Below are 25,574 nucleotides of genomic sequence, written 5' to 3' on the forward strand. Positions count from 1 at the left end.
GGAGAGATTTAGATTTGCCGGTCTTCAGCATATTTTACCGGTCATAGTCCGGTAATTACCGGCTAACGGGAACTCTGAGTGGTATTACTGTACTTAAAGCTGCTGCTGTGTTATTTAAGTTATTTTTGCTTAAGCATGTGCAAACTTGTGTCTCTTTTTTCCCCTCAGCTGTTACTGTAGCTGCAGTACCAGTAATTGCAACCTACCAAGAATAAACAGCAGCCAGATATCCTCAAGTAAGATTTCTTGCCATATTACAAGTGTTATCAATTCTCAATGTCCTATATGGTATTGCTATGCAAACAGTGAAAGGATATGGAAATCATCAAGAGGTGGCTAAAATATGTTTTTCTGCTGACCCTGTCCAGAGCAGTACATTGCTTTGCTTCCAGGTGGTTGCTCCTGTCTGCATCTCCAAGCTCGGGGCATACCGGCCATCAGTGGCGGACTGGCCATCGGGACGTTCAGGACGAATCCCGATGGGCCGGTCGGGCCACTCGGCCCACTTCGGTACCGGCAGGGGCGGACTGACCATCTGTAGAATCACCGAACGGCCGGGTCGGTTTGCTGTTTTTAAACGGCATCATTGAAGTTGCGCTGACAGGCGACAGAGGTCCACCGTTTCCCAGTCCGCCCCTGCTGGCCATCATCTACTCTAGGTAATACACTGACTATGGATAAGTACCTTTATAAAACCCCACTTTAAACACCCAAACTATCCCTTTATGATGTGACATTTTCTACACTGTTAACATTAGGAAACACTTAAGAAAGAAAAGAAAGCTGCAGGAGCTGATCATTCCTAAAATATAATTGGCCATGTGATCACCAGTAAAAAAACAAAACAATCTGCACTAAATATTTTTTGGATTTATAAATGTTTTGTGACTTTTTCCTGTTGTGTACCTTAAGGGAGTTCTCCCCTGACAGCTGGACACTACATGATAGCGGAGGACCAGACCATCGTCAGTGACAGTGTCCTGAATGTTGTCGACGCCCTGATACTGATGTTTGCAGCATATTACTGCCTCAACATCAGTTATCGCTCAGAACTGGGAGCTACCCTGGAGTTCTTGCAGAGGTAAGACTTGAATTGTAATTTTTAAGTAATTCCATCTTAAACCACAGAGTAGAGGATTGTGCACATTTCTGAGACACGATAAGTGCTCCTGACAATACAAGATAATCGAGATAAAAAGATTATTGTGCTGCATTCTGTTTCGCATTATGCTCTCGTTTTGTCTTGGGTTGTAAATTCAGCGTACCCCTTTCCTTTGCAGTGGTGTGCTTTGGCTCCTCCCTAAAAGCCCAAACTCACTCTTAGCCAATCGGTGGTATGTTTACTTCAGCTCAATGAAAATGACGGAAAGAGGGCCCTTTGTCGACAACAAAAGAAAACCTGGTATTATTGCAGTGAACAAACACATTAAAACTTCTTTCGGTTAACTACGATGCTTTTACACCGCTCACTCTGCTACTGACACGCACCTCATCTGCCCCAGTTACACACAAACCTCTCAAGATGGGACTCGTAGCTACCCACATTCAAATGATCTTCAAGTGACCGCTTGCTCCTGTTTACAGACCTGCTGCGATACTGTCCAGTGTGATAGTGATGCCAAGTGACGACTTTATATAACAAAATCTATTCAAACCAATGCTTTAAATGTACAGATATGATCATAACAGTTAATGAAAAGTACATTTAAGAGTAGCATTGCCCTTTGACTTCAAGCTGTATAACTGTAAAGACAATTAATGGCTGTATCATCCACAGAATGTGTAATTAAACACTAAATGTAAGTGTACTTCTGTCTTAACAGGTGCCTATTCAAGATCAATCCGGACAAGGGGACTAGAGTGGAGAGGATGGAATACAAACAAAAACAGCACTCGATAAAGGTAAAGGTGCATTCATTAATTACAAACGTCGCTGACTTTGAATGGAGAGAGTAGAAACACACACACACAGTCATGTACACACGCACGCACATAACTGGTAGATTTCTTTAGTGTTTATAATTGTTATCTTTTGAACAAAATGTTGGCTATTTGTTAAATGTTGAAATGTTTCATTGCCGGTCTATTCTGCTTTATTATTACTTAAAATATATTTTATTTATTGTTTTTATTTTTGTGATGTATATTATTTTCAATAATATATTGTATATATTTGTGATTTTTTTTTCTACAAAACATCGGACAGTTAATGTAAACTTGGGCTTTTGCAAAGTAAAATGACATGTTTACTTTGTGTTTTACATGTAAATGGTCTTAGATTTCATGAAGTTTGCTGACGACACGACCGTCATCGACCTGATCACCGACGGCGACGAGACGGCGTACAGAGAGGAGGTCGAAAACCTGACATCTTGGTGCCAGGATAACAACCTCCATCTCAACGTCAGCAAAACAAAGGAGCTGATTGTGGATTACAGGAAGCAGCAGGGAGAGGGACACGCCCCCATCGCCATCAATGGGACTACGGTGGAGAGTCAGTAGCTACAGGTTCCTCAGGGTCCACATCACTGAGGACCTGACATGGACTCATCACTGAAGACCTGACTCATCACTGAGGACCTGACATGGACTCATCACTGAGGACCTGACATGGACTCTTCACTGAGGACCTGACTCATCACTGAGGACCTGACATGGACTCTTCACTGAGGACCTGACTCATCACTGAGGACCTGACATGGACTCTTCACTGAGGACCTGACTCATCACTGAGGACCTGACATGGACTCATCACTGAGGACCTGACATGGACTCATCACACTAACACCATCACCAAAACAGCAGCTCTTTAAAAACAAAATTGTATTAGTCAATTTATTGAACATGTTAGAAACAAAACAAACAATAATATTTATAACAAAGATGGGTAAAATAAAAAAACGTTCAAGGTATAAAAAAAAATGTATTCTCAAAGTTTCTATCATGTTCAAAAGGGGCAAGAAGAAGCTTAAAAACGTTTCTGGTCCTACCCCCGCAGTTTCCTCTCAACATGTGTATGTTTTCTCTCCGTGTGAAAAGTCCCTGGACATTATGATGTAATTGTTCTGCAGGCTGAGGAAGTTCAACATGGACTCCAGGATACTCTGCATCTTCTACAGGTGCACCATAGAGAGTATCCTGACTGGCTGCATCACGGCCTGGTACGGCAGTGCAATCATATTCCATTTACTTGCATATAGACTCTTCTTGCACTGTTTCTATTCTGTTTTATTTGTTCTATGTTCTATATATATGTTGCACTGTTGGAGGAGCCTGTGACTTCAGTTGTTCATTGCCATGTCTACACTGAAGCTAATGTACAAATGACAATAAAGCCTTGAATCTTGAATTTACGGTATTTTTTCAAATGACTACAGTAATCTTCTTTCTTTCAGCTTTTTTTGATCATTTAAAAAAATATTTATTCAGTTTTTCTAGAGGTGTATAACTCTATTCTAACAATTAATATATGTTAAAAGAAAAAGATTTCTTGTAAAATTACAGATTTTTTTGGCAAAAAATGTGATAGTTAATGTAAACTAAGGCTTTTGCAAAGTAAAATGACATTCTTTTCTTTGTGTTTTAATGGTAAATGGTCTTTGATACACGGTACTTTTTTGTAATAATAAAAGTAATTTTATGTATTTTAGGTTTTTTTTATCATTTTTTAAAGATAATTATTCAGTTTTCTAGAGGTTTATGACTCTATTCTAACAAATAATATATGTTAAAATAAAAAGATTTCATGTAAAATTACAGTAATAGAGGCTACTTGTGGTAAGGTAAGTCACTTTTTTTTTACATGTTATCTCCGTATTTTATTTTACAGTTTTTTTCCTTTTTTTAACGGACATTTTCTGGCGCCCCCCGTCGTTTTTTTACAATTTTTTTTTACAGTGTATCTATCTATCTACCTACCTGTCTGTCTATCCATCTATCCATCTATCTATCTATCTATCTATCTGTGTATATAAGCTGTAAGATTATCTTGGTCTAAAGGGACATTACACTATAGACTGCTTTGATGCAAGGTAATCTGTCTCTATAGTGCTGTACAGCAATATAATATTTGACTTCAACCATCTCTGTGTCTGTGTTTTATTGATTTATCTTTGTCTTAAACCAGTTAAGCCCTGAGCCTGTTTTTCAGGTTTCAGGCTCGAAAATGACATGCCCAGAACAAATGACTATAACTTCACTTCTAAAAGGGTTAAATTAATAATCTTTTTTCTCAAAGCAAGGTTACATCTGTGAGTTGGATGTAGAAGTGTCAGAATCAATATAGATGTTTCTGTGTCAGAGTAAATTCAGATGGAACATTGTAAAAAAAGGTAAATTCTTACCTCCGCCTACAAAAAACCCATTACTTATAGTGAAAACCACCCTTGGATGATGGGTTAGTAGACTAAAAGCTTTAGGAATCCAAACTACAACATATAATAAGTACCCTGTATCAAGATTGATGCAAAACAAGTGACATTTGACCTCTTTAGAGAGATTTATAAAAATAAAAATAATATGAAATCTCCGTTTTTTACTTAAAAATGCAATGATGGATTATCAGTAATCCTTTCAAAGTGACACAGACACATTGGATTAACCTATGGATTAACCTTCAGCGGCGTTTTTATCATTTTAATGGCATTGATCACGACTATTGATCAGAATAACAGCTAATTTGAGACGATCTCCCGTGAATGTTCCGTAATTCACGTGTTGTGACGTCTGTGTTTGCTTCCCCTGTCACGAGTTCTGATCGCTCAGTGATGATACCTATAGAATCTGTGGAATCTCAGCTTTAATTTGATATCTTGTTTTTGCAGTTACAATAAGTAATAAGGGTATTTTTACCTTGAGTTCTGTGGTAAGTGTGTTAGCATTTTTTCGCTCAGGGCTCATTTAGACGCTTCTTGTGAGACTTGTGTTTTGTTTCGGTAAAAATGGTTCGTATTGTCAGTTAGCTGAGTTTCTTCCCGTTAAATAGGTATGACACATTAATAGGTTTTTAGATATTAAGAAGCCCTGAGACACAGTTTCGTGAAAAAACACCCCACTGCCCCCTGTACAGAGGGCTCTAGGGCTTAACAGGTTTGGTGTGAGTGTTACATCGGATCCACGACAAGGGTTAGATAGAGGTTAAATAATAATACATTATTATTTCCTGTCATGCTTCCTACCTAACAGATAGACGCTGTGCAGGTTGACCTCCTCCGCTGTCACCGTGCTGTTGATCTTCAGCAGCTTGAGCACGGTGTCCATGTGTTTGGCCGTGGTGTTGATGCTGAGGACCAGACATCCATCGCAGCCCGGCAGCAGGTGGAAGGTGGAGGAGAGGATGTTCCCCACTGAAAACAGACAGGAGAATACGTGATTACACAGCTGAGATACAGAGCTATGCAGGAAACTGAGGCTGTACCTGGGACACATCAAAGATTCAAGATTCTCAGCAAGGAGCTCAGGTCAGAAGAATGCCATTTCTCCACTTCTCTCATAGCTATGTGCATATGACAATAAAACCTTTGAATCTTTGAATTTGAATGATCCGTCAGCATGCTAACAGGCTCACAATGCTCCATCGCTTCTCTTTGGATAACTGGACTTAACATCACACTGTACTTTTTACATTTATTTATTATGGTCTCGAGTTAACTTGTATTATAAATGTGAGCACTGTGGACCTTTGTCTTTCCTTCTGGCAGTTTCAGTCGCCTAAAAGAAGTGTCAGATTGTGAAACTCACCTGACGCTGATAGTGTGTCGCTCTCAATAGTTAGGTTGACAGTTATTGACATGCAGACACCATTCCTGAGGAGAAAGAGGAGGAGGTGAGTTCATCGCTGGGTCTAAATCATAGGCTGTATATTTAAAGGTCTGAATGTCAATATGAAGAAACTCAATGTGTTCAGAGCACGAGAACTGAGATGTATTTAAAATCAGGAGAAGATTCACTGATTAATCAGAGTATCATCTGCAGAGCTATTGAATTGGATTCTACAGAATCAGAATCAGGTTTATCACCAGGTGGGTTGACACGTAAGAGGAATTTGACTTGATGTCATGGTGCATACATAAAAGTAAAATTAGTTTTTTAAAACACAGATAGAAAACTATTTTAAGAAAACTATAATAACATTAAATCATAATAAAAATGATAAAAATGATAGTAAATTATCTTGATTTTTACTGGTATTTGTTATTATATTTTGTATGAGTGCAGATGCTCACAGTTTGTCCTCGTGGAATATAATGATCCCGTTGGGGTCGGACGGAGACGGACTGATGTTCCACCAGGAGCTCTCCGTGTGCTTCAGGATGGCGTCAAACGCTGCACTATCTGAGTAACCCACCAGGAAGCGGGACCTGTTGTACATCTACACACACACACACACACACACACACACACACACACACACACACACACACACACACACACACACACACACACACACACACACACACACACACACACACACACACACACACACACACACACACACACACACACACACACACACACACACAGAGAGAGGATAAGGGCCACATGTGAACCTTTTTGAGGTTTGATCAACATTGCATGTTTTACTCAAAATGTATCGAAAGTTGGAATTCTGAGAAAGAAATAAGAAAGATCACATTTGGCCCTGATCCTCTGCCATAGATGGTCCATATCATTTGTCCATACATGTTGACTTCTTGTTGGGCTGCTTGTGTTGTGAGAAATCATTCAATGGAATAAAGTTTATTTAGAAGTCATCTTTTTCATGTTATTGAAAACTTGAAATACAAATATTAATTGTCCTTAGAATCCACTGAAGTGTCATTAGTGTTTAACCCTGTTCACCTGTAGTTTAACATGTGGAAAGTAACACACCACTGCAAGTACATTTTGTACTTAAGTGCTGTTTTGACATATTTGTACTTTACTTGAGTATTTCAATGTAATGCTACTTTATACTTCTACTGTACATACACAAATATGCTGATATAGTATAATGAAGTACTGTACTACTAAGCTACACACTATTTAAAGTATATAAAGTTGGTCCACATTGAGAAAACTACAAAACTAAAATAGCGGTATAAAAGCCGGATAATAAAATAGCCTTAATAATATTACTGTTAAGATATATAAGTACAATTATTCTGCACTTTATATTATTCTGAAATGGGTCCTTGTACTTTAACTTTTTGTACGTGAAGTATATTTTGATGCTCATACTTTTGCACTTTTAGTGTAGTATTTTAAGACCATATTATTTGTACTTTTACTTAAGTTAAGGTTCTGAGTACTTCTTCCTACAGTGACTTACGGTGAATAAAGGAACCAGAGGGGGGTCTTACCATGGAGGGGTCAGCCAGAGAGAGATGCGTCACCAAGGGCTGGCATTCTTCAGGAGTCAGAGCCCAGCTGCTCAGAAACAGCCCGGATACCAGCAGGAGACCTCGGAGACACATGATGCTAACGATGCTAACGGGAAAGCAACCAACGACTGAGCCTCTCAGGGCTGCTCAGCCTTTATAGCAGAGTCATGCTGGTGATATTTGACCCTGTTTGTGCATGAATGATTCACTGATAATTAAACACTCCTACTGCCATCGTGCGGAAAATGTCAACATTCCAATTTTTACTCATATTTTACAAACGACAGATTCTGATGCTGCCTTTAACGATAATCTGCTCAAATATTGTGGAGTAACCCTTTAAAAAACTCTACTAATAAGCACTACCATAATAACATATCAACACAGAGTCCCACGATTTAATAATAAGACTTATTAAACGGCTTGGTTGAATACTTTATTCTGATTGGTCAGTTTGGACATTCCAGAGGTTGTTCATTCTTGCTAACAGACTGTTACTAAGGAGAACAGAGTTGGAGAAGACACTGTTGCTAAGGTGAACAGACTGTTGCTAAGGAGATCAGACAGTTGCTAAGGAGAACAGACAGTTGCTAAGGAGAACAGATCGTCGCTAAGGAGAACAGACAGTTGCTAAGGAGAACAGACTGTTGCTAGGAGAACAGACAGTTGCTAAGGAGAACAGATACCTAGTCTGATCGACTTCACACTTTTTCAGCATTATCTAAAGGGTTTAAGGATCAACACATTATAAATCTTGACGATCATCAAAATGGTCCAGCTGATTTTTGTACAGAAGAAGAATAGTTTTACATTTTTGTTTTCTTTATTTCCTTCATGATTGTTTCTATCTTCAGAACTACACCTTAATCGACTCCTCTTCAGTACAGAAACCTGCAGATAGGGAAAAATAAATCAGTTATATATTATATATATATATATATATATTCTTTAGATAGTTTAATCAGGTGATTTTAAAGCACCGTTCTCAGGGTTGTAGATGAACGGTGGTTCTCCGGAGAACCCGAGGCAGCTCGCCTGCTTCTTGAACTCTTCCAGGTCCGAGTCCTTCAGGGTCGCCTCTCTGCCTGCAGACAGAACCAGGAGATAATGAACCCAGAGCCTCAGATACATCATTTACACAATCCAGAAGTAAAGCAGTTAAAATGAGCACAGACTCAACGTCAGCTTCAATGCTTTACTTTTTAAGGTTTTACAGTTTTACTTGTAGAGTCTAGGTGTTAAAACTCAAGTAAAGAATATAAATACTTCTTCCTCCGTTGCGTTTTATGTAAAAAGAACCAGGAGATAATGAAACCTCAGTTAAATCTTTCCATTATAAAGGAAGTAAAGCAGTTAAAGTGAGCACAAACTAAGCTTGTCAGGATATTGGTATGAGGACCCAAACGCAGGACAAAAGGGAATCAAGACGTATTAACAAAAAGGGTGCTTTATTCAAAAGCTGAAAACAAACAAAGAAAAACTAAGAAAGACTAACGAGGGGCACACGAAGAACAGGAACCACCTCACGGACAGGAACATGCAGGTTACGGACAGGAACATGCAGGTTACGCACAGGAACATGCAGGTTACGCACAGGAACATGCAGGTTACGCACAGGAACATGCAGGTTACGGACCAGGAACATGCAGGTTACGGACAGGAACATGCAGGTTACGGACAGGACATGCAGGTTACGACAGGAACATGCAGGTTACGGACAGGAACATGCAGGTTAACCGGAGCAGGAACATGCAGGTTACGCACAGGAACATGCAGGTTACGACAGGAACATGCAGGTTAACGGACAGGAACATGCAGGTTACGCACAGGAACATGCAGGTTACGGACAGGAACATGCAGGTTACGCACAGGAACATGCAGGTTACGGACAGGAACATGCAGGTTACGGACAGGAACATGCAGGTTACGCACAGGAACATGCAGGTTACGGACAGGAACATGCAGGTTACGGACAGGAACATGCAGGTTACGGACAGGAACATGCAGGAAGGACAGACCATGCAGGTTACGCACAGGAACATGCAGGTTACGGACAGGAACATGCAGGTTACGGACAGGAACATGCAGGTTACGCACAGGAACATGCAGGTTACGGACAGGAACATGCAGGTTACGCACAGGAACATGCAGGTTACGGACAGGAACATGCAGGTTACGCACAGGAACATGCAGGTTACGCACAGGAACATGCAGGTTACGCACAGGAACATGTAGGTTACGCACAGGAACATGCAGGTTACGCACAGGAACATGCAGGTTACGCACAGGAACATGCAGGTTACGCACAGGAACATGCAGGTTACGGACAGGAACATGCAGGTTACGGACAGGAACATGCAGGTTACACACATGAACATGCAGGTTACGCACAGGAACATGCAGGTTACGCACAGGAACATGCAGGTTACATTGACGACGATAGGACACAAAGCTCAAGGAAAGACAAGACTAAATGCACACAAGGGTTGTCACAAGACAAGACAGAGCTGGAGAGGGGAGGTGAAACACAATCAGACATTCAAACAGGAGGGACACTAAAGACAGGAAGTACAACTAGACAAGACAGGAAGAAATACTGGACAAGACACTTGGAGGAAAATACATTTCAAAATAAAAGTGGAAAAAGGCAACATAAACCCATAACCATGACAAAGCTGTCCTACCCATCAGGTAGAGAGCGCGGAGGCTGATGTCCTCTCTGTTCTCACTGGGGATATTAAGCTTTTTAAACACCAGGTCAGAGTATTTGATGGTGTTGTTGATGCTCATGACCGCCAGACCGGCTCCGCCCGGCAGGATGTGCATCATCATGCTCATGTTGTTGACTGAGGACAGAAACACAGACAGATTTGTTTTTATAAAACCACAATGACGGATTTCTGCATGGTCTCCCAGCTGTGTGCGTCACTCTTTAGTGTCCCCTCGTCTCCCAGCTGTGTGCGTCACTCTTTAGTGTCCCCTGGTCTCCCAGCTGTGTGCGTCACTCTTTAGTGTCCCCTGGTCTCTCAGCTGTGTGCGTCACTCTTTAGTGTCCCCTGGTCTCCCAGCTGTGTGCGTCACCCTTTAGTGTCCCCTGGTCTCCCAGCTGTGTGCGTCACTCTTTAGTGTCCCCTGGTCTCCCAGCTGTGTGCGTCACTCTTTAGTGTCCCCTGGTCTCCCAGCTGTGTGCGTCACTCTTTAGTGTCCCCTGGTCTCCCAGCTGTGTGCGTCACTCTTTAGTGTCCCCTGGTCTCCCAGCTGTGTGCGTCACTCTTTAGTGTCCCCTGGTCTCTCAGCTGTGCGCGTCACTCTTTAGTGTCCCCTGGGTTGCATTCGAATAGTCCATTTAGCTTAGGAACCTTCCTAACGGAGTGAAATGACCCGGAAGTCCCTCAGTGGCAGCCATGATAAGTGCCGTTCGAATTCTCTAAATTAAAAGGAAAGGAGGTTTCAAACTTCCTTTATAACCTCCTTTAGCTTAGGAACCACTGGACCTCCCTAACCGAAAGGAGAGGAGAAAATGCTGCCCCACAATGCCTTGCGGCCGCAGCATTTGCCGTCACACAACAGTCGGCCGTTCACGGAAACAACCGATTATGAACGAGAAATGATATCATGAAAGTTACGGTGCTTATTAAGCATTTTAAAACGTATGTGGTAAGTTGCCAAAGTGCTTTGTTTTGAACGTTTATCCGTATTATAATCAAAAAGAGAAATATGAACGTTAGTTTTTACTGAAATGATCAAATAAAGTCAACATTTCACAGTCTTTACTGAGCTGTGTGGGGTTTGTTCAACTTTGAAAATATGTTTGAATGGTGATATACACAGTGATAGATGTTAAGGACTAACGTTTATAATAAATACATTTGTATTGATTTTAAGATCTTTTCATACAATCATATGTATTGGGATCATTTGTATTAATGTGGACCGGAGGGAGAGGGTGACGAGCATAAGTTTCACTTTCCTTTTTTATTTCAATTCCAACTTTGGTCATGAAGAATATGTTTCTCTGTTGTCCCCGTTCATAAAGCATAAAACAACAGCACCAGAGCACGGTGCAGAGTCTCTAGATGAGTTTACAGTAGTCCCTCGTTCTTATTAAACATCCATGTTGTAGTCCGCTGTATAGAAAACTGTAGTTTCCATAGTTTCCCCACAGCAGCAGGCGCACATTTATGACCTCTGCTGGCGCATCATAAACACGTCGGATAGTGAAAGTGCAGTCGGATTCTCTAAAGTGCCGCAGTCTCTTCTCCTAAATCCTTTTGAATTCTCCTATCCACTATCCCTTAACCCCATGACGTTTCACTCCGAGGTCAAGGAATAGACGATAGGGTTAGAACTTAGGAGCTGTTTTTTTGGAGTATTCGAACGCAACCCTGGTCTCCCAGCTGTGCGCGTCACTCTTTAGTGTCCCCTGGTCTCCCAGCTGTGTGCGTCACTCTTTAGTGTCCCCTGGTCTCCAGCTGTGTGCGTCACTCTTTAGTGTCCCCTGGGTTGCATTCGAATAGTCCATTTAGCTTAGGAACCTTCCTAACGGAGTGAAATGACCCGGAAGTCCCTCAGTGGCAGCCATGATAAGTGCCGTTCGAATTCTCTAAATTAAAAGGAAAGGAGGTTTCAAACTTCCTTTATAACCTCCTTTAGCTTAGGAACCACTGGACCTCCCTAACCGAAAGGAGAGGAGAAAATGCTGCCCCACAATGCCTTGCAGCCGCAGCATTTACCGTCACACAACAGTCAGCCGTTCACGGAAACAACCGATTATGAACGAGAAATGATATCATGAAAGTTACGGTGCTTATTAAGCATTTTAAAACGTATGTGGTAAGTTGCCAAAGTGCTTTGTTTTGAACGTTCATCAGTATTATAATCAAAAAGAGAAATATGAACGTTAGTTTTTACTGAAATGATCAAATAAAGTCAACATTTCACAGTCTTTACTAAGCTGTGTGGGGTTTGTTCAACTTTTAAAAGATGTTTGAATGGTGATATACACAGTGATAGATGTTAAGGACTAACGTTTATAATAAATACATTTGTATTGATTTTAAGATCTTTTCATACAATCATACGTATTGGGATCATTTGTATTAATGTGGACCGGAGGGAGAGGGTGAGCATAAGTTGCACTTTCCTTTTTTATTTCAATTCCAACTTTGGTCATGAAGAATATGTTTCTCTGTTGTCCCCGTTCATAAAGCATAAAATAACAGCATCAGAGCACGGTGCAGAGTCTCTAGATGAGTTTACAGTAGTCCCTCGTTCTTATTAAACATCCATGTTGTAGTCCGCTGTATAGAAAACTGTAGTTTCCATAGTTTCCCCACCGCAGCAGGCGCACATTTATGACCTCTGCTGGCGCATCATAAACACGTCGGATAGTGAAAGTGCAGTCGGATTCTCTAAAGTGCCGCAGTCTCTTCTCCTAAATCCTTTTGAATTCTCCTATCCACTATCCCTTAACCCCATGACGTTTCACTCCGAGGTCAAGGAATAGACGATAGGGTTAGAACTTAGGAGCTGTTGTTTTGGAGTATTCGAACGCAACCCTGGTCTCCAAGCTGTGTGCGTCACTCTTTAGTGTCCCCTGGTCTCCCAGCTGTGTGCGTCACTCTTTAGTGTCCCCTGGTCTCCTAGCTGTGTGCGTCACTCTTTAGTGTCCTCTGGTCTCCCAGCTGTGTGCGTCACTCTTTAGTGTCCCCTGGTTTCCCAGCTGTGTGCGTCACTCTTTAGTGTCCCCTGGTAAATGCTGAATGTGTTGTCAAGTTGCTGAAGATGTTTCTTCATGTGGAACATTTGTGTTTTTATATCTGCATCCTTTCTGAAGTTGCAGCACGTTTCTCTTTATGGTTTCTCCTGATGTTCCTTACATGACACTGATGCTGTGTTCCCTTCAAACGTGAAGTTGACAGTTTCTCTCGAGAGGAGACAGGTTCCATTCCTGGGACAAAGATTAAGAGTTATATCATTAAGAAATATAATGAGGTCAGAAATATTTGTTGTGCTTTTTGCAAAGGAGTTGATAGCATAATGAACTATGTGAATGATTCTTTTTCAGGCTTACTTTTTATGCCTCAAACTGCATGAAAATAGGTTTGTAAGTATGTTAATCTACAGTGATTGTGTGTGTCTGCAGCTGCACAGTGTTATCCACTCACAGTTTGATTGACTGAGACGTGAAGACGCCAGAGGGAGAGTCAGTCATAGTCATCCAGGAGCTCTCCAGGGACTTCAGGATTGCTTCAAACACATCGTTATCGTTGTAAGCGGCGAGGATATATGACCGTCCGCCCATCTGAACAAACATCAAACATCACATCTTTAGAGTACGAGGTAAAGTAAACTGAACCCAGTCATCTTCATCAGAGGCTTGTTTACTTTATATTTCTCTTATAGCTGTTGACAGTATTTTAGAGTAACACAAGATATCTGTTAGCCTCAAGTTTAACCCTGTAGTGTCGCACTTGATCGCATTGAAGCTAACGGTGAATAAAAGAACCAGAGGGGGGTCTTACCATGGAGGGGTCAGCCAGAGAGAGAGGCGTCACCAAGGGCTGGCATTCTTCAGGAGTCAGAGCCCAGCTGCTCAGAAATAGCCCGGATACCAGCAGGAGACCTCGGAGACACATGATGCTAACTATGCTAACGATGCTAATGATGCTAATGAAGTTACCGAGCTGAGGGAAAGACGACTGAGCCTCATCGGGCTGCTCAGCCTTTATAGAAGCTTATGGGTTTTACGTTATCTACACTTTAGGCCAAGTTTAAACTTTTGGTGAGTTATGAAAGTGTTTATTTGACTGGCAGCGTTCCTCCATGCAGGTCCAAAGGGCGTTTCAGTGGGCGTACGGTTTTATATCAATGTTTGTCCATTAATGATTCACTGATAGCTAAACACAGCCTGAACTCTGACCAGTGGCGTTTTTATATGTACAAAAGTGGTGTGGCACGAACAACTTAGATATATAAGCTTCCGGTGCTTTTTTAAACACGTAAACAAATAGCTGTAGGCTACCCATGGTTCCGAGAGGGGGGGGGGGTATAAGGAAAACACAAGACACTCATCACAGAGGTCACTTATCAATGGATCCAGCAGAGCAATCGCCTATAGGCAAAACACAGAAGATCAACAAGAGATATGACATAACATGAACCAAAGCTGCAGTAGACGGTCAACTTCATTCATTTTCTTTCCGTGTTACTGATTTGAATCGCTATACGCTGCTCTCTCTCGTCTCCTCTTCACATCTAAACTGTTCGCGGCACACGTACTTACAGCCAATCAGCTCTCTGAATTATGAGATGACGTTTGGAGGGTATGGCAGCACATTGACCCTTTGGTGATGATTTTGTTGCCGCACACATTGAAGGTTTCTCAATGCCCTAATTCCCCTCCTCGACTCCCCTCCTTGACTCCTATCCTCGTGTCTTAGTCCCGCCCACATGAGATGCGAGCAGAGGAGTCGAGGAGTCGAGGAGGGGAGCCGAGGAGAGAGGAGGGGAACCGAGGAGAGAGGAGGGGAACCGAGGAGAGAGGAGGGGGAAGCAGCAGGCGGTTAGAGAAATGAGAACTCCTCTCCTCTGAGCGGTCATTTTAAAGAGACGTCCATTAATGATGACAGGAGGCACATTTTTTCATTTCATGTAATCGTTTATTTGAAGAGAGACAGAACACATTGATGAACATTTAAAACAAATAATGCTTTAAAAACGTAAAAATGCCGGATTTTAGCTTTGAGCTAGTTTCCATCTGTATTCCCTCACGTACAACATTTAAGAACATGACATTTATATACATAGCTAAATAAATACATGATATGCAGAAAGAGCATGAGCAGCAGATAAGCATTCACCACATGGCAGCACAATGTAGCAGCTACGACACATAGAGTGCAGGAGGAGATACAAGTGCTACATAGAGTGCAGGAGGAGATACAAGTGCTACATAGAGTGCAGGAGGAGATGCAAGTGCTACATAGAGTGCAGGAGGAGATACAAGTGCTACATAGAGTGCAGGAGGAGATACAAGTGCTACATAGAGTGCAGGAGGAGATGCCCCTGAGTTGAAGTGCATCTAGCGGTGATTACACGTTTGTTTGTTTCTCAACCATTCTTTGAGTTGACCTTTAAAACTGTTCAAAGTGGGACAATCCCGTAACTCAGTTGGTACATACTTACATACATGTCTCTTCTACATCAACATGTGTCCCCTCTTCTTCATGTCTCTTCTACATCAACATGTGTCCCCTCTTCTTCATGTCTCTTCTTCATCAACATGTGTCCCCTCTTCTTCATGTCTCTTCTTCATCAACATGTGTCCCCTCTGTGGAAAGAGACTCTGAAAGTTTCAGGAACAAAGATTCTCTCTCTTTTTGTCCTGATCCATTTCTATAAAAACCTGTCTGAAAATGAGCTGATCAGATTTTGGCCACTTTATGATGTCATAACGATGTTTTGTCTGTGTTTCAGCCAATCAGAGACAGGCTCTGGATATATCTGAGACAGTATAATGGGGGACCTTTAAGATGAGCACAGACTAAACGTTACAGCAGCTCCAACGCTTGACTTTGAGAAGAAGAAGATGGACCTTTGTTGAGAGGATCCAGAGCGGAGAGGCAGCCAGAGGTGAACTTCATTTCTGTATTTATTTTGTTCCGGGCGGGACGTGATCCGGCTTCCCATTGGTCCACAGTCCCTGTCCCTACAGACTGAACCACCGCTGCCCAAGGTTTGTTGATAACCGACCGGATGTGCGCAACTACTGGAATTCAATTTTCAATACTCTGTCAGAGGTAACTGGGACGCTTATAATAATAATAATAATAATAATACATGTTATTTGTATAGCGCTTTTCCTGGTGCTCAAAGAGCTTACAGAGCCTAATGCCATTCCTGCAGGCGTCACTACCCTGCCTGGCTCAAAGCGGACCTCATAGCCTTTGAAACATTAATAGCAAGACGCCTAATACTAACAAGATGGAAATCACCAGCACCACCTTCCCACACTATGTGGATAAGAAACATTTTTAATAATTTACAGCTTGGAAACATCTGTTACACACTGAGAGATGACCTTCCCAGATATTCCAGAATAAGACCCAAAGACCCCCATTTCTTTATTCTGACCAGAAGAGAACAAGGTTATTTTGTGTTTGCTTTTTTGTTGTTGTATGACCAAGCCAACTGTTTGTGTTGTTGTAATGTATCGTATGTCATGATCATGGTCAATTTGTGTTTGAACATCAATACTGTATATAATAATAAAATAATAATAATAAATGACCGGATGTTTGGATCAGAACAGAAACTACTCTCCTGTAAGATCTTGATTATCACAACATGGTTGATTAAATGTACCGGGTTAGATTAAGTTTGAATAGTGATCACATGCTCCTTCCTCGCCCAATAGACAGAGAGCATGGAGGCTCGTCCTCTGCGTCTCCGCTGTCGATCTGCATCCTCTTGAGCATCTGTTTACAGCTGGAGGCGGTGGTGTGGATGCTCATCACCAGGATGTTGTCGCTGCTCGGCAGGATGTGGAACTTCGAGGTGACGTTGGCAACTGAGGCCAGAGAGCACAATGTGCACCGTTACTATTTACATTTACCTTTCAAATAATAATCTCAATCTTTATTTATTTATATAGCACATTTTAAACAACCTCAGTTGACCAAAGTGCTGAACAGGGAACAAATACAATATAGAATAACGCAATAGGAGTAAAATAATAAAACAATAATGAAAAACAAGATAAAAAGCACAATAACTAGAAACATATAGAAATATACAACAATAACAACAACTTGGATTTATATAGCGCCTTTCAAGAAACCCTAGGAAGCTTTACATATCTTATTTGATTATTTCAACAGGTATATTTTCTACTTTTTTAATGCTATTTTATTTCTATTTGACATGTTTACTTTTTGGATTGTTTATTTCTACTCTTTAAATGTTTAATGTGCAATGCCTTGTCTTTTGATGCTGCTGAAACGCAAACATTTCCCAAGTTGGGATCAATAAAGTACTTCTTATTTGATCTTTATTTGATCTTATATCATCATGACGTGCACAGTGAGACAATCTTGGTTTCGTTACTCTCTAAATGTCTTCTAGTGTTTTTTAAAGAGGCCCTGCTGGTGGTCCCTCTGCTGAGTTGTTCACCTGCGACACCATGTGGAGAATACTCTGCTATACAATCAGAAACATCCTTTGTCTGGATTACCGAAGGAAAAGGAGTTGAGGAACAAGTGGCTGAACTTCATTTGACTCTTCGTCTGGACTGCTTCCTCACTACGCTCAGTTCACAGATTTCAGTTTCTGATGAGGACTGGCTGGCGATCCTAAAGTTGTACTCCTTCTGGATTTGAAGAGGTTTGGTGGAAACTGAAAAGCACATCTCCAGGACGGAGCTGCCACCCTGAAGGAACTCTACTTCCAGGAAGAAAGCCTTATGATTATCAAAGACCCCCATCACCCCCCGTCCGGCAGGCGGTACCGCAGCATCCGGACTAAACCCTCCAGACTCAGAGACACTTTCATCCCATCCCATAAACACTCAAAACACAACTCTTCAGACTGGCTTTTAATGTGTGAACAATGTTGTGTTGTTATGTTGTTGTTTTAAAGGGCCCATGTCATGCTTTTCCGGTTATTACCCGTCCCCTTGTGTGTTATGAAGGTTTTTATGCATGTAAACGGTCTGCAGAGTCACAAACCCTACAAAAAAGTACACCCTGTCGCGAGTAAAACTCTAACACAGAAAATACCTCCCCAAAACGCCTCGTTGGAGATACGTCATTGTCCATTTGATTCTTCCATTTCGTTCCGGGTACGGCATGATGTCAAGCCGCACCCGGAACGAAATGGACCAATCCGTGGAGCCGTTACGTTACGTCCGCGGAGCCGTTACGTTAAGCCCCCGCTGATTGGTCCAAATTGACCAATCCACGGACTTCCTCACACACACATCTGTGTGCAGGGAGCAGGCAGCTCTGCTGATTTCTCCTCCCTGGCTGCAGGCTGATAACAGACAGTTGGGATCGCGGCGAAATTCTCTCTGCAGACCCATTCTCTCTGCAGACCCATTCTCACAGCGTTTATCAACCTTTTTCTTACTCAATATCAAGCCACACTTATTGTTTTTACTTCGGCTGTGAGTTTGTGTGTGCTCAGGATGAGTTTGGCTGTGTTTGGCTGTGTATCCTAAACAAGGAAACAACACCTCCACGGAGCTCAGCGCGATTCACAACGTCCCGACCAATCAGAGCACACTGTGCTCACAGGGAGGGTGGGGGCTGGAGCTTTGGGAGCTACAACGAGCCGTTAAAGGCAGAGAGTGAAATTCAGTGAATACACGTAGTTTACAGAGATGCTGTTTGAGAAACCAATGTGAGTTTGGAAAATTGCACAGTATAAATCTATTCTAGTAGACCTCAACAATGGAATTATGATCAGTGGAAATGGCCATGACATGGGCCCTTTAATATTTGAATTTGTAAGTGTTCAATGGCATTAAAATGCATAAAAACGCCGCTGAAGGTTAATCCAATGTCTCTGTGTCACTTTGAAATGATCACTGATAATCCATCATCATATTTATGGCAATAAGCCTAGTTTTCATATAGAGTGTAATAGAGCTTCCGGTTTTGGACAAACTGCGTGCGCATCACCCTCATTCCTCAATGGTAATGTTTAGATGGATTTAGGAACTCCCCTTCGATTTTATTGGCTCTAACGGTTCAAAACCCGTCAAAAGCCGTTTCTCTGGAACCCAATGGGTTCCAGAGAAACGGCAAATAAACCCAAATACACACCAAATGACCCAAGAAGTGTTTTTTTTTCTTCCTAAATCTCTCTCAAAAGGTCACATTTCACTTGTTTTGCATCAATCTTGATACAGGGTACTTATTATATGTTATAGTTTGGATTCCTAAAGCTTTTAGTCTCCGATCCCATCATTCAAGGCTGGTTTTCACTATAAGTAATGGTTTATTTTTGGAGGGACACAATCATTTACATTTTTTTACTATGTTCAATCTGAATTTACTTTAAAATAAAAACATCTATATTGATTCTGACTTTTTTCTACATCCAACTTCTCATATCATCGCTTTGAGAAAAAAGATTATTAATTTACCGCTTTTAGAAGTGAAGATATGGTCATTTGTTCTAGGAATGTCATTTTCTGAGACCTGAGACCTGAAAAACAGGCTCAGGGCTTAACAGGTTAAGCACCTGAAAAAGTGAATAGAAATTAAATGTATTATTATTATTATTATTATTATTATTATTATTATTATTATTATTAGTAATAAGACTGCTAATCACCTGAGCTGAACACTTTTTTATAGTTTATTTTGTATTGCACTGTTGATGAACCTCTGATCTAAATTGTTCATACATGACATAATCACACCGTAGTTGTGTTTATGTCATGATAATAAACCTTTGAATCTTGAATGATTTTTTTCTAAATGCAGCTCCCGCTGAGGGTTAAAGTTAAGTTTCAAACACAGCGCTAGCCTCGGCTAAGTAGCTAGCTAGCGTTATCAAGTTAAAACTGTAGTTTGTGTAGAAATATGGAGATGGTTTTTGTTCGAGTCACGTTGAAACAAGTTCAAGTGTCCAGAGGCCTGTACTACGAAGCTGGATTTTCGCTTAGCCGGCTAACTTCAGGGAAATCTCGGGCTTTCCGGTCCTACGACGCTGGTTCTCTTTTTAGCAGGCTAGAATTCCATGGTAACTTATGCTGAGCGGCAAACCTGCTCCGGAGCAGGTTAGGTGGCAGGCTAAGAGATCAACTCAGTCAAAGCACCGCCTGCTGACCAATCAGAGCTCCGTGTGCGGAGTTTAAAGCGATCAATTCATATTACAGGATAGAGGAAATACAGAAAAACTGCCGTTGCAGGAAAAAATCAACTGACTGTGTGAACGTGAAAATTAATAGAATATCCCCTCCCATCTTCAGAGCAATCAAACTATTATAATATTAGCGTTAAGAAAGCTTACTTAAATATCTGCCACGACATAAGTAACCGGATCAGAGTAACATTAAGTACAGTCCGCGGCACTGTGAGTGCAGACGTCGATGTGTCCCATTATCATTCATATCATATCACATCATAATGTATCATATATTTCCTTATTTGAGTCAGCTTCTTGAGCCGTATCTGGCCGTGCAACACTCACAGTGTCACATACTGTATGCAGAAGTATTATTTTAAGCAACACATTAAGTTGACGAAACACTCGAGTCAAATTCTCCTAATTAAAGTCAGATCCACTCGTGTCTTGGACGGGGCAGTGATTTCATAAACCTGTTAATGTACGCATTCAAACACTTTTTCTTTTACCAGCTGTATTCACCTTGCAGGTGCAGCTATGTGGCTTTTATCCTGGATAAAGTGTTTAAGTCATGGATGTTTAAAGTTTAACTTCTTCATATTTGACTAATATTAAAGTTCACTTTTCATTCAGGAAGTATGACGCTGCGCTGTCAGTACGCTTATCCGTGTTTGAGATTAGTCGAATGCTCCAAATACCACCCCTTTCATGTGAACGCGCACCTAACTAGATAGGACACGGCTGGCTTGAGCGATCCACTTGATAACCAGCGTCGTAGTACAGTTTAGCCAGAGCGCGTATGTTTTGGATTGGGCCAACCGGCTAACTCAAACATATCCAGGTTAGGTTGAACCAGCTTCATAGTACAGGCCTCTGGTCTGTCTATGTTGACAAGCTGTAACATTGAATATTCAGATCGCCCAGCCCTAATGTATGTGGTGCTACAAACCCCCAGAATCATATTAAGTGTTTTAAATTGAGATTGAATTGATTCAACCACCATGATGACTAAACCCTACGAATCCCTGCCGGCCCCTGAAGGCATCAGGAGGACCTTTGTGATGAATCTGCAGCAACAGATCTATAGAAACACAGGAAACCTACAAGTTGCTGTGGCCGTGTCCCCGTCGATGGTCGTGTTGACCGTCGAGTGGATGCAGATGCCTGTCCTGGGAACAAACAGAGAGAGAGGTATATATATACTTTTTTTTACTAATAATTGAGTTTTTGGGAGAAGTGATGGGATTAAATAAGTGTAAACTTCTTCGGTTGTGTAATTAGATCATTTGTTTATATATCATTTGTAAGTCAATAATATTTTTGTTTATCAATTTGATAATGCTTAGTTTGTACAGTATCATAATTATCTTGGTTCATTTCATTATTATTATTATTGTTTGTATTATTGTTTTACACGTTCGAAATAAATCAAATCAAAATATATATGATATGATAAGATAAGATAAGAAGAGATAAGAAGTACTTTATTGATCCCATATAATAACAAGACAAGGCATTGCACAATACAAATTCAAAGACTCGAAATAAACAAGAAAGTAGAAAATATACATGTTGAATTTAACAAGGTATTATATTTACATAAATATATGACAGATGGAATATTAAATATTGAACAGATTATATAAATGTACAATGTGGTTTTATATAACGAGGTCAGGGATAACATGATAATTATAAGAAAACATAAAATGAGGATCTATGTTAAAGGCTTACCTCTTATGCCTAAAACTGCATAAAACTTTAACACAAAGCAACGCCCCTGATATCGTCTGGCTGTCACAATTAGCACACATGCTAATCAGCACACATGCTAATCACCACACTTGCTGATTAGCACACATGCTAATTAGCAGGAGTGATTGTGTTACTCACATCCTGTTCAGCTGAGACATGGAAGACTTCCTGCGGGCCGAGCGGAGACGCGCTGATCTCTACCCACGAGCTCTGGGTTTCGTTCAGGATGGCTCTGAAGTCTGAACACTTTGTTATCATTGTAACCCGCAGGAAGTTGGACTTGCCGTACATCTGGACAAACAGGAAGTTATTCAGTGAGGACAGACAGACGCATCTTTCAGGAAAGGAACCATTTTAATCAGAGTCCTAATCTTGTTTGCAGAAGAAAGAAGTAACTAAGTACATTTATTTAAGTACAATTTTGAGATACTTGTACTTTACTTGTGTATTTTAAGTTTTATATTTTGTACTTCTACTCCTCTACAGTTCAGAGGTACATGGTGTACTTTTCCTCCACTACATGTATTTAATACCTTTACTTACTTCACAGATGTGGATGAATGATGTGAAATATAATCAAGTGTTAAATCAGACTTTAGTTCCTCCTGGAGTAAATTCACAAGCTACCCTGCAGTATACAAAGTCATTCAAACTAGCTGCTCCTTTACCAGCTTTGAGAACACTTTCATGATCAATCATTATAAAACATATCATATATATTATTCTGAAATGGACCAATCTGCACAATGACTACTTTTACTGTCGCTACTTTCACTATATTTTGATGATAATACTTTTCTACATTTTGAATGCAGGACTTTTACTGTAACAGAGTATTCCTACACTGGTACTTCTACTTTTACTACAAGATCTGAGTACTTCTACTTTTACTCAAGTACAAGATCTGAGTTATTTTACTGCAATGTTGGCTAAAGCTGCCCATTTACTGTTTTCAGTGACAGTTGATCCATGTGTCCACGACACTATACACAGATAAACTAAACTAAGTCAAAGGCACACTGTTTCCCCCTGCTGCCCCCTGCTGGAGCTGCTCCTTACTGCAGGGGAAAGAGACATTTAAGTCACTGCATGTGTTTGAGTCCTCAGCAGGACACTTTAATCAGGTTTTATTTTAGGCATGTCCTCTGTTGACGTGACAACTGAAAATGTGTTTCTGGGCTGGTTTTGATAGAGCAGGCCTAATTTAAATGTTAATTTCTTCATGTTTCTCTTGTTCAACTCTATTGGAGGTCGTCAGGTTTGACCACAGTAACTACATTACATCACATGCCTCTTGTTCGATTCAAAATCAGATTCAAAGGTGTTATCATCATATGCACAGCAGCTACAGTGTAGAAATGGCAATAACATTCTTCTGACCTGAGCTCCTCCAACGATGCAACATATATAATAAAATACAAAAATAAAAGACTAAGACTATTACACACCTGAACTCTGTAAAGAACATTCATCTGTTTGCATCTTGCTAATTATCTATCTACATACCATATTCCATTTACTTGTATTTAGACTCTTCTGGCACCATTTCTATTTTATTTGTATTTTACTTGCTTAAATCTCAAAACATTCTCTTGCACTATTTTATCTGTTTTATTTGTTTTATGTCCTATACATATTGGAAATGAAATCACGGCTCGAGTCCAAGTGAAAATTCATGGGTATTTACTTCCAAGTTGTTCAAATTCTGTTAAGAATTTGGATAAAATCAGTTATGTTCTACGTATATATTCCTATAATCTCTATTTGATCGTGGCATCAGGTACCGGTCTCAGAGTTGAAGACGAACTCTGGTTCTCCGGAGAACCCGAAGCAGCTCGCCCGCTTCTTGAAATCTTCGAGGTCCGAGTCCTTCAGGGTCGAGTTTCTACCTGCAGACAGAAACGAAGAAACAGGAGATAATAAACCCAGAACCACAGATCATTGACATTATCAATAGTGTTGTAGATAACTGAATATACCAGGGACATCTTTCAAAGGGGCTTCAGGTACTGCAGGTACATCAACTCCTTAAAGGCCACCAATGACGGGATTTAAAGTCTCTTCCACCTTTAGAAATGATCTTGGAGTCAAATAAGACTTTCTGACCACGTAGAAACCAGATTCAGACGCCAGGAAGTACTCTTCTTTTTAGCATAACATTATATATAATTTATCTGACGTTTTTATCCAAAGAGACTTACAATAAGAGCAAAAACCATAAAGATTCAAACTCCGAACAACAAGGAGAGTGCAGATATATTCACTTCAAGCGAGTCATACAATAGTAAGAGCTGGAGAATCAGATACAAGGTTTGAATTAACTCAAAAAGTGCTTATTTTTAAAGTTTTTTTGCAATTACTTAGTTGCCAAGGTACAGGCGAAAAAGATATATTGCATATCTGATCCAAACATTCAAAAATGATGGGGGCGGACTGGCCATTGGGAATACCGGGAGTTTTCCCGGTGGGCCGGTACCGAAGTGGGCCGGTCGGCCGGTCGAGTTTCCCGGGCTGATTTTTAGTTCCAGTCCACCCCTGGCCGATGGTGAACTGGGTTTCCTAACATCATGGTAGTAGAGGTAACATCATGGTGTTCAGTGTTGGCTAACTAATCTTACTTCATAGAAGACTGGTTTGAGTATTAGTGTTGGTAAGCGTCCGAATGTGCTTAAAATGACACAAAGAAGCTCTGAAGCAGTTACTCAATACTGCCCCATAGTCAAAAACATATCATTAAATTGGAAAATGGTCGCGATTGTTCAAATGTAATTTGTTAACAGGAGTTTTTTGAATAAATGGGCCCAGAGGGATTGGACCTGTTGGTGCTTCAGAAAGACTGTCTGCAGCAACTTAAAGGAAGTTAAGCAGGTGAGCAAAAACTAAACGTCTGCAGCAGATTCAGTACTTTAGGTTATCAAAACCACATTTAGTCTTATTAAGTATTTAAAAAGAGTACTTTTACTCAACTATTTTCTAATATCTCTAGAGTTTCTTATCCAAATGTCAACATTTCTGGTAAAAACTGACCCAATGTTTCGTACATAAATAAGTGTCTTATTCACGTGACTTTGTTAGATAAAGGTTTATCATAATAATATATGTTGTTGTCCTTCCTACCCATCAGAAACATCGCAAAGTTGTCAAACTCCTCGGGAACTTCTCCGATGTGTTTCATCTTCCTGTTGATGATCCCGGGGAGTTTCTGATGGTGCTGTTGACGATGGTGACCAGCAGGCCGTCGCTGCTCGGGAGGAACTGGAACGACTGGGTGATGTTAGCGACTGGAGACAGAAACAGGTAGAATCACTTTTTAAAGAGAAAAAAGACAAAGATTGGGGTCTGAGTCAAAAACCACCGCTCAGCTAAAGGTGGCTAATGTTGGGCTATATAGGAACTACAGCAACGTCACATGACTTCACGTCATCACTGCTAAGCTAAAGGTGGCTAATGTTGAATTTAAATCAAATGGGTCATTCTGGATTCTAGTGATGGACCCAAATCTCCAGAGTGATATGCGATTGAATAAAAATGGTATAACTGTCAAAGGGGGACTTGAAATGTTGTAAACAAAGGAATACAAAGATTTGTTGACTTACAAAACCA

The 25,574-nt window shown here is 40.8% G+C and overlaps 1 protein-coding gene and 1 long non-coding RNA gene across 2 annotated transcripts; one reads left to right on the forward strand and one right to left on the reverse strand.

Moving 5' to 3' along the window:
- Positions 1 to 986: 986 nt before the first annotated feature.
- On the forward strand, positions 987 to 1,849 carry LOC117482791. The gene is made up of 3 exons (XR_004555920.1): positions 987 to 1,081; positions 1,281 to 1,402; positions 1,824 to 1,849. It is a non-coding gene; the product is annotated as an uncharacterized LOC117482791 (long non-coding RNA).
- A 5,935-nt stretch (positions 1,850 to 7,784) lies between these two features.
- Positions 7,785 to 14,127, reverse strand: LOC117482790 (saxitoxin and tetrodotoxin-binding protein 1-like). Its single transcript, XM_034130974.1, has 6 exons — positions 13,886 to 14,127; positions 13,529 to 13,665; positions 13,241 to 13,311; positions 10,046 to 10,207; positions 8,342 to 8,446; positions 7,785 to 8,252 (listed from the first exon to the last, which is right to left on the reverse strand). Exons 1-6 carry the CDS (start codon positions 13,997 to 13,999, stop codon positions 8,218 to 8,220), a joined length of 624 nt encoding a protein of 207 aa, XP_033986865.1. The 5' UTR covers positions 14,000 to 14,127; the 3' UTR covers positions 7,785 to 8,217.
- Positions 14,128 to 25,574: the final 11,447 nt, after the last annotated feature.

The sequence above is a fragment of the Trematomus bernacchii genome, unplaced genomic scaffold (genome assembly GCF_902827165.1).
Source record: "Trematomus bernacchii unplaced genomic scaffold, fTreBer1.1, whole genome shotgun sequence".
Taxonomy (NCBI): Eukaryota; Metazoa; Chordata; class Actinopteri; order Perciformes; family Nototheniidae; genus Trematomus; species Trematomus bernacchii.